Here is a 15550-nt window from a genome sequence, read left to right as displayed (position 1 = left end):
GAGGTAAATGAAGCATATCATTACCATTCAATAAGTTCACAGCAGATGATGAAATTGAATTTGCAGAATCATTTGCTTCTCGAAAGGGATCTGCCAGATATCGCAAAGCAGTGCATGCTTTTCAGGATGACCAAGTCATTTGGCTTATCCTGTCAGCACCCGAAATCTGACCTTTTGTTGATTGTTGCCAATGTTTTCTATTGCTTTTCTAGGATTATATCTGAAAAAGTAAAGGAGATTCTTTTTGTCCGGCCCCGGAAATATATTCGCTGCTCTAGCCCAGAGTCTGCAGAACCTGGCTATATCAATACCCTGGAGCTAGCAGCATCGACATGCCGCTATGACCTAGATGATATGGACATCTTCTGGCTTCAGGATCTCAATGAAGACCTTGGAGAAATGGGTAAGCTATTTCTTATAAGTTGTGCTTTGACTTCCCCAATGGGTTCTTTTTAAGTTGTTAAAACACTACAAAACTTACTTTCGTCTTGCTTTCTTATCCACCCTTTCACTTACTATTTTTGATCAAATGAGGCATTTATTCAAATGCATAAAATACAGTAGTATTTTATCTATATTCATTTTAAACTATATTAAAGTAGAATAATAAAATTTAAATGACCTTTTCTTAATTCAGTGTAATAGTAATAGTACATATAAAATTCATGTAGTAAGTTGTTTCATAATGTTAAATGTTAGTGTGGTGATGGTTGATTAGACTTCTGATGAAAAGGATACTGAAACCTGATCTTGGATTAGTCCTAAAAAGCCTTTTATTAATGAGTAGGGCCAAAGGTTGAGGTGTGTCTTCCAGGTATTGAAGAAAAAGTCTAACTATAGCATTTAACAGCACCCACTACAAGTGACAAATTACTCTGATCATCCTTTAATAGAAGGCTTCTAATTTTGTTGAACAGAATTAAATGGAAAAAATAACTCCAAAGCAGTTCTTAGTTTTAAACTCAATTTTATGTTTTCTATGTTAAAGCTAATATATGAATACATATTAAAAAAGCTAAAATTATATTAAATGTTCTTTGGCATGGTGATGGCAGTTATTCTGCCAAAAACTAAATCTTAGTTTTGGCTCTTAAAAAGTTAGTATGTTGTGTTTTCCCTTTATTTGCCCTCTAAGAGGAGTTGAGGGTGGCCAATTAAGAGTGTAAATCACAAAGAAGGCAATAAATGAGGGGCAAAGACAGAATATGACAACCTAATGAAAGTACCTTAGTGTGTGGTTTTGCATAGTATTTTGGTATAGAATTCATAGATAACCCAGTCTTCATAATGCTTCCTTTGATTACATAAGTTTAATGTTTTGCAATTAATACTCTTTGGATGAGAACTTCACTTATTATGGAACAGTTTGATTTACAGAAAAAAATGGATATTAAGTACAGTACAGAAAATACAAATATTTGCCTCAGATAATATTCTGTTTCCCTAATATGTCTTTGCCATGATGTATTTACCAGGATGAAGAAACCAGCACAGGTACCATCACTATTAAATGATATTCCATACTTTATTGGGCTTTCCATTTTTTCCCTACTGATCTTTTTCTGGTGTGGGATCCCACCCAGGGCACCACGTTTCATTTAATCTTAGAAGAGAGGTGGTTTATGTGTATAGGGGTGAGGCCTCATGCCCTGTCTACTTTAGCATATTTGTCTGTGTCATCCTTGTTCAGCTCATCTTTAGGCAGTCATATTGGTGAGATTTCATGGGTGTTGCTTCTCACATCACTAGGAGACACAGGCTCACAGCAAACTTTCTGGTCTTCTGGTTCCTACAATCATGCTTCCTCTGGGACATATTTTGTTGATATATATCTATTGAGGCTGGGCTCCACAACTCTACATTTTGATTACTTATGGTTTTCTGTAGTGGTCTCTGTTTCAAAGATAAGTTCCCTTAATGAAGTGTGGAGACGACACTTATTTGTGGGTATAATGACAAATGTTTAAAATGTAATTAGAGATTGTGCTGGTTTAGTAAAATACTGGTTGTAGGTTCTCCTTCAATATCCATAATTTGCTTGTACTGAATAACTAGCTAAATTTCTAGTACCATTTATAGTTTCCCTCTTGTTAAGTCTTAAGTCCAAATAGAGAACTATTGCTTACCTACATGGCATGCATACCACTACTGTATACTTACAGCTTTTGTGCCATGTTCAACCCTATACGATGTACAAGCAGCTAAGGAATGCTGAGAGCAAGAGAAATAGACATCTCCAGGGAAGAGTACCATTACTAGTTATCCAATAACAAATGATTAGCTGGGAAAGCATGCATACAAGTTTCATTATACAGACTGAGTAAGTTTCGTGTGTGTGTGTACACATATGAGTGGAACAATAATTAGTGAAACAAAAGAGATCATGAATTTAAAGGAGAATGTGAAGGGGTATATGAGATTTGGAGGGAAAAAGGGAAGCAAGTTATGTGAATATATTACCTCAATTTTTCAAAAATAAAAGTTATTTGCTTCTTTAAACTTCAAAGTTTTTAGATATATTCATTTTATTTCATGTATATGAGAATTTTGTCTCTATCTTAGTTATGTTTTCTATTGCTGTGATGAAACACCATGACCAAAAGCTAGTTGGGGAGGAAAGAATTTATTCACTGTTCATCCATGAAGGAAGTCAGGACAGGAACTCAAACAAGTCTGGAACCTAAAAGAGAGCTGAGGAAGAGGCCACAGAGAAATACTGCTAACAGGCTTGATTCCTCTCTTTAATGACTGTAGCTGTGTCAAGATAATACATAAAACCATCCATTATTTATGTACTACATATATGCCTGGTGTCTGTGATGGTCAGAAAAAGTCATCAAATTCCTTAGAACTGGAGTTGTGAATCATTGAGTGCCACCATGTAGGTGCCGGGGCTTGGACCTGTTTCTTCTGGAAGAACAACTGCTCTACACCACTGAAGCATCTCTCTAGCCTCCCTAGAAGAGTTTTTTTTTTTTTTTTTTTTTAAAGGAGGTTTGCCTTGTGTCGAGTTTTTCCTTAGAATGAATGGTATTGTGGTTACACAGTTTAGAGCTTAAAATAAACTTTAAAAAGTAAGATTAAATTAAGCGTTTTTGCTCAAATTAAAGAATTTTAACTGTATATGCTGACTACATACTGGATACCATACTAAACAATAAGCAAATATCTCATCCTCACAAGGTAATAATTTGGCATTATTTTATAGATAAGACAACAAGGTTTACAGAGCTAATATGAGATAAAGTTGGAATTTGAATCCAAATTCTCATAACTAGACACTATAACTGCATTTTAAAATTAGCTTGCAAGGTAGCTACTTTATTTATTATAATTTCACACATACTTATCCCTCATCTCCCCACTTCCTATCCCTGCTTAAATCCTTTCTTTTTCAGTATTTCCCCTTCTGTTTGCAAATCACATGCATTCTTTTACCTATCCCACACCTCTCTCTTAAGGCCTCACCTCTTTTTTTTTCTCCTTTTACAGGTCTCTTTCTAATTTCCTGGCCTCTATACATAATCACTCTCACATAAATATAAATATATTAAAACTAGACTCTTAAGTTCCAAATGTGAGTGAGAATATGTTACTTATCTTTCTGAGACCAAGTTATCCCACTTAATTTTTTCCAGTTTCATCCAGTTTTTTGTGGCTTGATAAAGTTGTTTATATGTACTATATTATAATCCATTCATCAGTTGTGGATTTGTGTAGGCAGATTTGTTATTGCCAATAATACAGCAATAAAAGAACATGTATTGCAAATATCTCTATATAGAATACAGAGTTCTTTGGGTACCTACCCAGCCTAGACACTATATTATTTGTTCCTATTTATCTATGTGTGTGTCATATTATACATACATGTATGTATAGCTAAGTTCATTTCTATATGAATGTATATATGTATATATACACATATAAAATCATGTCTTGGCTGAAAAATAAGTCTGAGAAAATGTTTTGTTTCATAAGTATATAGAAAAATTAAAAGGTAGTTTATACAGATTTGAAAGTTATTTATGATAACTAATTTTGAAAATTATACACACTGTCCCAGAAATTATTGGAGAATTGAGTTTTACCAACATCAACCATTTGAATTTTTCAGTTGGTTTAAGTATGGATGGCGAAGGAAAAAAGTAAACAAAAGAAAAAGGAATAAAAAGGAGTGATTTCAGAATTACATTAAAATCTTTGTGAATGCTAATAGGTTTCTAGTACTACTTGTCCTTGAAAAATGGTTTTGGGTGTTTTTTTTTTAAATCAGGTTTTAAAAACAGTATTTCATATATATAATCCTATATACATATTTACCTAGAATGTTTTTATTAGTTAGTATATTGTATGAAAAAATCCTGGTATAATTATTAGGTGTTCTTAGTAAAGTTAATTTACTAGTAATATCTGTTACTTGTGTTCAAAGAAATAAGAGATTCAATATGCTACAAATTAAAGTGTTCAAAGTTACAACTTTTCATAAAAGTCTTGTAGTAGTAGGAATAAAAGAAAATAGATTAGGGTTTTAACAGGAGATGAACAAGGATTTATTTTGTCAATTTTATATTTATTTTTCTGTGCAGGTTATAGCCCGATTGATGAGACTCTTATGGAAAAGATAATAGAAGTTCTGGAACGCCACTGCCATGAAAATATGAACCATGCTATTGAGACAGTGGAAGGGCTAGGAATAGAATATGATGAAGATGTGATTTGTGATGTGTGCCGGTCTCCAGACAGTGAAGAAGGGAATGATATGGTATTCTGTGATAAGTGTAACGTCTGTGTGCATCAGGTTAGTGCAAATGGAGAACACCCCCTCATACAAGGTCAACATTAGTGTTGAAGTCAGAAGACAATGCTTAGGCATTGTTTCTTCTAATGTTGGGATTCAGGGATTAAACTCAGATCATCAGGCTTAGCTCAAGTGCCCATACCTGATCAACAGTCAGATTTTTTGAAAGTCCTTAATTATTATTTCTAACACCCATATGTAAATGTCTTACATTTAAAGATGAAAAAATAAAAATTAGGCTCTGCTTTCTTTAGTACTCTCTCTAAAAACACTACTTCTTATAATCCCTAAGCTGCTTCACCTATCCCCAAGAAGCTAAACTTAGGTCTTGTGTCACTTCACAGGGCCCTCCCTATATACTATTCCCAGAAACCTAGGTCAACCCTACCTTTAGAGACCACAGGAATCTGGGACTCTAAAGGACTGTCTTAATGACTTAGTTTCACAAACAATGTAAGCAACGGCTAAGTAACTTTACCCAAATTATTTGACATTCTTTCTACCACATATTAATATCAATCATTTAATTAATTAATGATTAATAATGTTATATTAATAATAATAGTGTTAGTGATATCAGCACTCATTTCAACTCTTGTCCATATCTATGTTCTATACTCTGGTAAAACAAGGTCACTTGATGTATAGTGGTGAATATTGGTGATACTATCCTGTCTCCATTTTATATCCATGTCTAAATTTAAAAATCTCTTCTGAGAGCTAGAGATGGTTCAGTTGATGAAAGCACGAAAACTTGAGTTCACAGAATACATGTAGAGAACTGAAAGCGAGACCACACGTCTGTAATCCCAGCTCTGCAGAGGCAGAGACAGGTTTCCTGGTACTTGCTGGCCACCCAGCCTAGCTAAATCAAGCTTCATGTCCATTGAGAGACCCTGATTCAATAAACAAGGTAGGGAATCATTGAGGAAGATATTTAGTATTGACTTGAACCTCTACACACATCTACAAGCACCCATGTACATGTGAGCGCACCCATACACAATCTTGTCTTCTACCACACATTGTCAAAATGTACATATTCTCCAAGCTGTAGTTCATGTTTGTTCTTGATTTCTCCTACCTGTCTGAATATGTTGTATATTTTATTCATATTATTAATTTATTTAACAAATACTGTACACACACTAAACACCATCTATGAGCCAGGGCTGTGCAGCATTGTGGTGATGACACAGTAATGAAGAGCCAGATATGTTTTCTGATTCTCCCCCAGGTAGATGGTGTAATGACTAAAAAGAAACTGTCAGTTTACTGTAGTGTCCAGGAACGTTTATAGATTATAAATCCTTGCTGCTGTGGTAATTCGTGAAAGAGATAAAGGTCAAAAACAACTTTCAGCAAGTAACACTCAGGCTGAATCTTAATGACTGAAAACTGATGTCAGTATATCCAGAAAGGTCTGTTTAGACTATGTTAATGGCAATAGTCAAAAGTGGGCAAAATATGTTAGAAGCATGCATCTCTGAATATTTAAGAATGGAGGAGTAGAGGAGGAAAAGCAAGGAAGGAAAGGAAAATAGGCATACATGTGAAGGGTCTTTTGACAAACTAATAAACTTCTGATTTATTCCATCAACTTTAAAAGGGTATTTATATTCTACAAAGATTGTTTTGATCAAAGCTAATAGAATGAGCCTGCATAACATAAGAGATTGAAAACAACCAAGAGTTAAGACTTTTCTGGGCCACCTAACCTTAACCTTAACCTTTTCTATTGTAGGAAGAACTCAAAAAATTTTCCACCAGTTACCTTAATCATTGTTCTATTGTTGTGAAGAGACACCATATTCACGTGTCTTATGAAAGAAAGCATTGATTGCTCGCAATTTCAAAGGTTTATTCTTATTACCATTATGTCAAGGAGCATGGTGGCATTGCAGGCAGGCATTTGAACAGTAGCTGAGTGGTATCCTGATCTGTAGACAGACAGACAGATACACACACACACACACACACACACACACACACACACACACACACACACAGGCTTAACATGGGCTTTTGAAACCTTAAATCCCACCCCAGTGACATGCTTCCTCCAACAAGGCCAACACCTTCTAATCCTTTTATCCTTTATTTTTATTCATTTATTTATTTATTCAATGTATTTATTTATTTAATTATTTAAACCCCTCCCTTCCCTCCTCCCAGTCCCACCCTCCCACTTTTATTTCCCTAGTCCTGTCCCTTCTCCTGCAGCCCCCCCCCCCACCATACCAATACAACCTGGCATATCAAATCCCAGCAGGACTAAGTGCATCCTCTTGCACTGAGGCTAGACAAGGCATCCCAACTAGGGGAAAGGGATCCAAAGGCAAGAGTTCCAGTCAAAGATGGCCCCCACTACAATTGTTCAGGGACCCACATAAAGACCAACCTGCACATTTGATACATTCAAACCACCATACCAATTTCTCATTTTTCTTCATTTAGCTATATCTTTAAAATAGTGAATTTGGAAATTTTGTCTTCATTGTATTGATTATTGGCATTGTAATATGTTTTCAGTAGAAACAAAAATCTTTTATGACTTAACTATGAATGTAAAGTATCAAATAATACACACCCATAAGTCCTTTCATACAGTTAATTCCAAAATTAAAAATTTCTGATGATTTTCCTTTTATCAGAAATTCTGAACCAGAATTGATTTGGAAACAATGTCAGAACTTAGCTAATATGAGGTTGTTTATTTACTTATTTTATTCAAATACTCATATTTTTGTAGAAATACTAACATGATATTGTCCATGGTCCCATTGGGCTTATATAATAACTTTCCTAAGAAATGAATAGTTTTGAACTTCTTAATGTTTCTTATTAAAGAGGTTTTAAATGATGGTTGAATCTATGGTAGGTTTAAAATAAATAAGACAGAAGTCATCTTTATATATTTTCTATGTTTGTCTTCTACAATTAGGGGAAAATATTAAAGAATTATTTTCAGGTTCTTTGACCTAACATTAACATAATAATCCCTACCCCCAAATTATGGCATTTTTTAAAAGAAATATACCAGGTCACTATAAATGATGACCCTCTCACACATTGGCAGTAGCATTTGACTGGGCCTTGCAAACTGTTACAATATGAAATTTCATTAAAAGAGTCTCTTCTAAGCTGGGCGTGGCAGTACACTTGAGGCAGGAAATTTGTGAGTTTGAAGGACCAATCTGGGATGTACATATCTGTCTCATTAAAAAAAATCTGGGAAACATGAATAAAATATTGAAATTCTTATATAGTATATGTAATTTAGATCATAAATAACTACTTAGGTTAGAGCTCCCTCTGTTGACTGTAAAGTCATTTAAATAATAATTTAGAATATTTGTTTGCTCTCTGAAAGAATAGTGACATCGGCATCTGGATTGATTAAATATAATTAAATATAATACCTTTTTACTACACCACATCGTGTTCATTGTTCTTCAGTGACCACTATACATCGTACTTTAGAAGTTTGTATCACTAGACTTTAAATTTTAACCTTATACACCTTTTTTTTTTCTTTAAAACTATGTGAAAGTTAAAATCATCCCAAATCCTTTTAGTGTGTATATCTGTAGTTAACTTCTTTGTACAGATATTGAATACTTAGATTGATATTGGATTGAATTTGGCTAATTGTACATACTCATAGTTTTTGTATCAGTCATGAATATTGTTGACACAACACTAAGTCTGGCATCCTGAAATTATGCTTAAAATGTCTTACACATCCATGCTATTTTCTCAACAGAAGTCCCAACCTTCATCATTTATGATCCATACAAAGTTATATCCCTATGGCATAAAAGCTTTTATGATCTTATGACAACTATTTCTATAAAGGGGCTCCCTCTGTAAATTATTTTGTGCTCTGTAGAATGAGCAACAGCATTATTAGAACCAAGCACTAACCTTAAACTGGCTCTAATTTGAGAAGGAATTTACTTTGTTTGGTTTTTGTTGGATATTTTATTTATTTACATTTCAAATGTTATCCCCTTTCCCAGTTTCCCCTCTGGAATCCCCCTATCCCATCCTTCATCCCCCTGCTTCTATGAGAATGCTCCCCCTCCCACACACCCATTCCTGCCTTCCCAAATTGTTTTATCATTCATTACCTTGCAACATTTTAGATCTTAGAGAAAGAGGGTTTCAAAAATAGGAACTTTATAAAATGATGCCCTGCTGATATGAGAGCAGCCTAGTTGAAGTTTAGCCTAGGTGGAAGTCTAGTTTAGGTTCTTGAGTCAAATTACTAATAATGTGTTCTCATTAACACATATAGCAAGACACATGGACATGAGAACTAAAGTGGACAGTTATGTAGAAAACCAAGAAGCCCTTCCTATACAAATTAGATCTCATGTGTTTAACTCTGATGGGAGTAAGAAGAAAGGTATAAGGAGATGAAAACTTATACAAACTTAAACAAAACTGAAGATGGAGGAAGTCTAGAATAATTCCTAAGTAATCTTCCATCTCTGAGTTATCATTTATTTTCCAGTATCATTCAATGAAGAATTGAAACGGCTCCTAGAACTCATTATAGATTATTGTAATTCAATTCACAAGTCTTCCTTTTGTTCAACCCCCAAGCAAATAATTTCTATAATTTGCTGAATATTTTTAGCCACCAGGTACTACTAGGCTCTTTATAAACATTAGCTTATTTCACTTTTTATCACAGTAGTACATGTGTTGAAATTATTCCATTATTGCTTGAATGACCTGTTATATAAACACTGAAGACAGTTTAAAATACAGGAAAAGGATTATTTCAATAACCTTTTAAAATATCTGTAATCCAACTCTCAGATAGTTGTTGGACTAATCTTGATGTGTATTACCTCCTAGTTCTTTTCTGTCATTGTTAAAGTTATTTCTTATAGGAATGCATGCTAATCTTAGTTTAGATAATGCTATAAGCTTGGTTTTTAGCATTCAAAAATTACTAAATCCTGTATATGAATTTGTTCCTCTCTGTGTGTGCCTACCTACAGGCTTGCTACGGCATCCTCAAGATTCCAGAAGGCAGTTGGCTGTGCCGCTCCTGTGTTGTGGGCATTTATCCTCAGTGTGTTTTATGTCCTAAGAAAGGTGGAGCCATGAAGACCACCAGGACAGGGACTAAATGGGCTCATGTCAGCTGTGCCCTGTGGATTCCAGAAGTGAGTAACCATCCAATCTGGGCCTATTTACTCCAGGCTACCCTCCTTCCTGTGATGTTTAGACAGACTCAGACTGGAAATGAAAATGCATTTCAGAGATTTCTGTGCTACCTTCGGTCTTCTTGGATACCAACTGTACCTGTTAGCCCAGACTTCTGTATTTGTGGGTGATTATTTTCAGTGGTATTTGATAAAATTGTATGAGAGGAGAGGCATAAAAGATCAGGGTGTGGGGCTGGAGGTAGCTTAGCTATTCGTAGCTATTACACAAGATCCAAGTTTAGTTCCCTGCACCATGTCAAACAGCTCACAACTAACTACCTGTAACTCTGTCTCCCAGGAAATTGATGGTCTCTGGCCTCCAGAGGCACCTATCTATACACATACATGCACACACCCATACGTTTATATGCATAATTTTAAAATAAATATTTAAAAATTATTTTTAAAATAAACTACTTTTTTAAAAAGATAAGGGTAAGAGAAAAAACACTTTTACAAGTAAAGTTTAACTTAAAATACCTGTAGCCACAAATCAGAATAAGACTTGAAATACCACAGAAATATATAAATAACATTCTGGAAGGGTCCCTAATTCCTGAGAGTAAGCCATTTTAATTCCTATCACTATGGATAAATTTTATCTGTTTTTAAGCTTCATATATATGGAAATTTTAGAGTAAGTATTTGTTACCTGGCTAAAACTCTATGTTGTAGTATGTATCAGTAGTTCATTAATTTACATTGCTTAATACTTCATCATTATATGGATATTTATTTATTTATTTATTTATTCTGCTTTGGGTCTCTTAATTTTAGGCTGTTAAAAAATAAAGTAAGTAATCACTGTTGCTGGCTGTGGTGGTTTTCCTCAACTAATTTTTTTTTTCTTTTTTAAAGACAGATTTTACTCTATTACTGACTAGCTGCCCTGGAACTCCCAAAAATCCACCTGCCTCTGCCTCCCAAATTCTGTTATTAAGTACCACTATACCTAGTTGTCCTTCACTTTATAAACTCTTGAGTACTTAAACTCAACGCTTACCTAAAGATTTTATTCAGAATTTATTCCTTGTTATCAACCTATCCTTTAGTTGCAGATATTTCCCTAGTGGCTTTTGTTCAATTAAAACATGGCTTCTAAACTGACATTCCTCTAATCCCTATGATTGGGAGGCTGAGGCAGGAGGACTGAGATCTGGAAGCCATCTTAGAGATGTGTAGTGAGCTCAAAACCAGCCTACGTAGCTAGATTCTGTAAACAAACAAACAAACCAATAGTTTGAGGTGGAGTATTTGTCTATTATGAAGAAGGCAGCGCTCCAGTATCAAAAAATTAAAATTAAAAAAGGTTGAAACCAGGCATCTTTGGATGAAAAGGCAGGATAATCAAAAGTTCAAGCTAGCCTGTGCCACATAGCAATCTCAAGGCTAGCTTAAGTCATAGTGGGACCTTATCTCAAACAGACAAAAAACAAGAACCACAGAACATAACTCAGACATTATTTGCTTAACATGTACAAAGCCTGGGCTTAATCCCAACCACCACATACACAAAAGTAAATCACCTATAATCCCAGCACTCAGAAGACTGGACTAAGAAGATCATGAGTAAAGGGCCATCCTGTTCTACATAGACCCTATCTCAAAAAGTAAACAAAAATAAGTAAAATCTTCATGTTTAATTAACATTCTCTTAAGGGCTTCTCAATTCTTGATTTCCAGTATATTTTGGCTTATTAAAGATCTCTCTTTAGTGATCTGGACAGAACTTGTAGTAAATGAATTATACCTTTTTGATAGTTATTGCTTTTTAAAACCTGTTTGTTTCTGTGCTAGAAAGATTTTCCAGGGGTTAAGAACACTGGCTACTAGACGTAGGTTCCAGTCCTAGCACCCACATGGTAACTTACAGCCATCTGTTACTCCAGTTTCAGAGAATCTAATGCCTTCTTCTGGCCTTTGTAGATACTGCATGCATGCATGTGGCACACAGACATACACACAGGCACAACATTTGTACATGCATAACATTGTTAAAAGGAAACAACTTATTTTTACTAGTAGTTACATGACCCTTTATTTCCATATGGAAATTTTTCCATCTTTAAAGTGTCCTTTTCCTTTCAGCATTCCCAAAGACTTAATTTCACTTTGAAGCTACTTTGGCTGAGAGAGTAGGGTAAGATGATAATAGTTACATAGTCCTAAAGATTTGGGGTTTAGAAGTATCATCCTCATCCTTTCTAAGTACATGCTGCAGTCCCTTCATTACATAAATTTGCTGTTACTTTACAACAATATTATGCTGCTTTGTAAACCAAATATAAAGATCTGTCACTGCCTTTCTTTATCTTTAGTTGAAATAGCAAGACATATGATACTATCTCTAACAGATTCTAGAATTTCTGAACTTTATTTCCTTTCCTAAATAGCTTTCTTCTAAGTAAAGATGAATATATCTTGATTCTTTTAGGTAACCATACCTACCTAGTCTACACTCCTGCACTTTCATCATAGATATGAATTGCTTACATTACTAGAAATGAAGGACTGAGCAGTGGAAAGAAATATCTTTTGTTTATTCTTAGTTCTGTACTAACCTTGGAAGATATGGCTTGCCTCATCATTTTAATGTTCTCAGTTTCATATAACATCCTTTATAGTTTGTGAAAAGTGCTTTCGACATGCCATGGTGCTTCTGCCTTATGATGATGTTTTATTTGTAGGTCAGTATCGCTTGTCCCGAGAGAATGGAGCCTGTCACAAAAATCTCCCACATTCCACCTAGCCGATGGGCCTTAGTTTGTAACCTGTGCAAGTTGAAGACAGGGGCTTGTATCCAGGTAAGTACCCTGAGAAGTGGTGGAGTGAACTAAAACCAAGCCAACCTGACTCATGCTCCTAGTAAGAGTGTCCTGTTAACTCAGAAATCACTTAAGAGGCTACCCCATTCATGTGCAGGATGCTGCCACTCCACAGAGCATGTTCAGGAAATTTCCCCCTCTGCCTGTGTGTTCTAAGCTCTTCTCCACTTTCTCTTTTAATAGTTTCAATGTACCTGGTTTTATGTGGAGGTCCTTGATCCACTTGCACTAGAGCTTTGTACAAGAACACAAGAATGGATCAATTTGCATGCTGACTGCCAGTTAAACCAACAAATCTTACTATTAAGACCATTGTGCCTTTTGTGTTTTTTTGTGGTGCTAGGGCATAATTTGAAGATCTCAAGTATGCTAAGCATATGTTCTACTACATAGATAGTAGAACATATATCTCTATCCCAAGCTTGAGTATAAGGGATTTAATTTATTCAACAAGGGTGTGCGTGCTTAATTGTATACTAAGGTTTGGGTCTACCAATGAAATAACAAAGAACTTTGAACCATGGAGCTTATTTCTTAGTTTGTGAAAGTAAACAATACACAATATATGTTAACTAAAATGTTAGAAGATAAGTGCTGTGGCAAAGAAAAATGTAGAGGACAGTAGAAAGTTGAGAAGTGTGAGGCAGGGAGTATGAGCTAACATTTAAGTGGAAGGAGACATTTGAACAAAGACTCCAGTGCAAGAGCAAAAGCTATATAGATATTTAGAATAAAAGTATTTCATACAGAGGGAACAGCCATTGAAAAGGCCATGAGGTAGGAGTGTTCCTGGTCAACAAGAAAGAATGGAGGGCAAGGGCTGGTAAATTTGTTCTATAAATAACAAGATGATAAATATGTTTGTTAGGCTTTGTGGACCATGTAGTTTTTTGTCACATGTGCTCAACACTAGCTTTGCATTGCAAAGGCAACCATAGACAATATTTAAACAACTAAATGTGGCTGTGTTCTAATCACCTGTATACCAGTGCTTATACACTTTAAAATTTGAATTTCATGTAATTTTTACTAACATATTAAAGGCCCCAGTTTTGGTTTTCTAGCCATCAAAAAATGTAGAAACAGTTGAGTGTCTACATTTGGTTAGTGCCACATAGTTTGTCATCTCCTCATAAAGCCTTCCAGAGCCATTATAATATCTTTTATTTTTTTCACTAAGTTTAGGAAAGAGCCATTGTGTCTGTCCATACACCACACACTCACACGAATGGAGCCATTGGTAGTTGTTTTCTTTTTTTTTTTTTTTTTTAAATCGGAGGAGTGGGCTAATACATTACTTTAGAAATCACCCTATGGAAAAAAATAATACAGAAGACAGGGCACTGTAGGGGTTAAAGGTAAACAAGATCCACCATGTACTCATTGAAGTTGGAAGATAAGTATATGAAAACTTATTATTGCAATCTATTATACAAGTTTTTAAATTTCTGTAGCAACAAGTTTTTAAATTTCTGTAGCAATTGGTTAACTAATAAACCCAAATGGCACAGGTCTGTAACCCCACCACACATGAGGTAAAGGCAAGAAGATCATATGTTCTGAGCCAGCTTAGACTATATAGTAAGATCCTATCACCAAAGAAGAACCCACTGTGACGCCTTAATTCAGAATATACTAAGGATGCAATGTTAGAAATAAGAAAAGCAATTAAAAGTTTATTATGGTAATCCATTAAATGTGGCCTTGAGAAAGTAGCAAAGAGGTGGGATTCTAGATGAATGCCAATGGAAAACCTATACACAGAATAGATTTGGATGAGTAAACAACAAATTTCATTTTGAACACATATGATTTGTGTATAAATGTGTGTGTGCGCTTGCATGTATGTAGGAATTCTACCTAAATCTTGAGGTTTGGCCAAGTCTACATAGTGAAACCCTATCTAGAAAAAGAATGGCTGCAAATCTGGGCATGATATCATGCATCTGTAAGCTCTAACAAGTTGAAAGACTGAGGCAATTGTACCACCAGTTCATATTCTCTGACCAAATTTTAACCAAACTGGACACCATCTGTTTGTTAAAAATTTGTTAAGGATTAGAGACAACCAAATGGATATATTCACACAGTTGCTAAGGACACATTTATAAGGCCCTGGGTTTCCCAGGTAGATACTGTCTGTTCATGTTGCCTTGCTTCTTTCCGATTTTTATATTTCCTGGTATGTCTGTTAGGGTAGATTCTCGGTTTGTATTGAGGTCTTTTTAGTGAGCAGTCTTCTGAGAGCCTAACCACAATACCAATCAGAAGAAGACAATGCTATAATAGCAACACATACGTTAGTTACTTTTTATGCATTCCTGTAACAAAATACCTGAAAAAAAGCAACTTGAGGAAGTAAAAGTTTAATTGAGTTCAAAATTTAAAGATACAGTCTACCTGTTAGTAGGGAAAGCATGTTAGGAGAATAAGGCAGCAGGCTATATTGTATCTTCAATCAGAAAACAGAAAGTAAGATGAGTGCCCACCTATATTTCTCCTTTTTAATTCATTCTGAGGCCCTAACCAGTGAGGATGAGGCTACCCAAATTTAGTCAGCCTTCCTTGCTCAGTTAAATCTTTCTAGAGGGGCTGGACAGATGGCTCCACAGTTAAGAGCACTGGCTGCTGTTCCAGAGTTCAATTTCTAACAACCACATGGTAATGGAATCTGATTTCATCTTCTGAGTATGTGTGAA

At 35.1% G+C, this 15550-nt stretch overlaps 1 protein-coding gene across 2 annotated transcripts in view; it reads left to right on the top strand.

Annotated features, from left to right (window-relative positions):
- Positions 1–15550, top strand: part of JADE3 (jade family PHD finger 3) — a gene marked incomplete at both ends in the record, with an annotated part of 49172 nt that overhangs the window by 20978 nt on the left and 12644 nt on the right. For both annotated transcript variants that reach the window (XM_080910797.1, XM_080910796.1), the window contains 4 exons: positions 213–403; positions 4590–4801; positions 9817–9984; positions 12714–12830. In XM_080910797.1, coding sequence (XP_080766923.1) covers positions 213–403; positions 4590–4801; positions 9817–9984; positions 12714–12830 — 688 coding nt within the window. The remainder of the gene's footprint in view (positions 1–212; positions 404–4589; positions 4802–9816; positions 9985–12713; positions 12831–15550) is intronic.

This window comes from Micromys minutus (genome assembly GCF_963924665.1).
Source record: "Micromys minutus genome assembly, chromosome: X".
In the NCBI taxonomy this organism is placed as follows: domain Eukaryota; kingdom Metazoa; phylum Chordata; class Mammalia; order Rodentia; family Muridae; genus Micromys; species Micromys minutus.
This window is presented reverse-complemented; position numbering and strand designations above follow the sequence as displayed.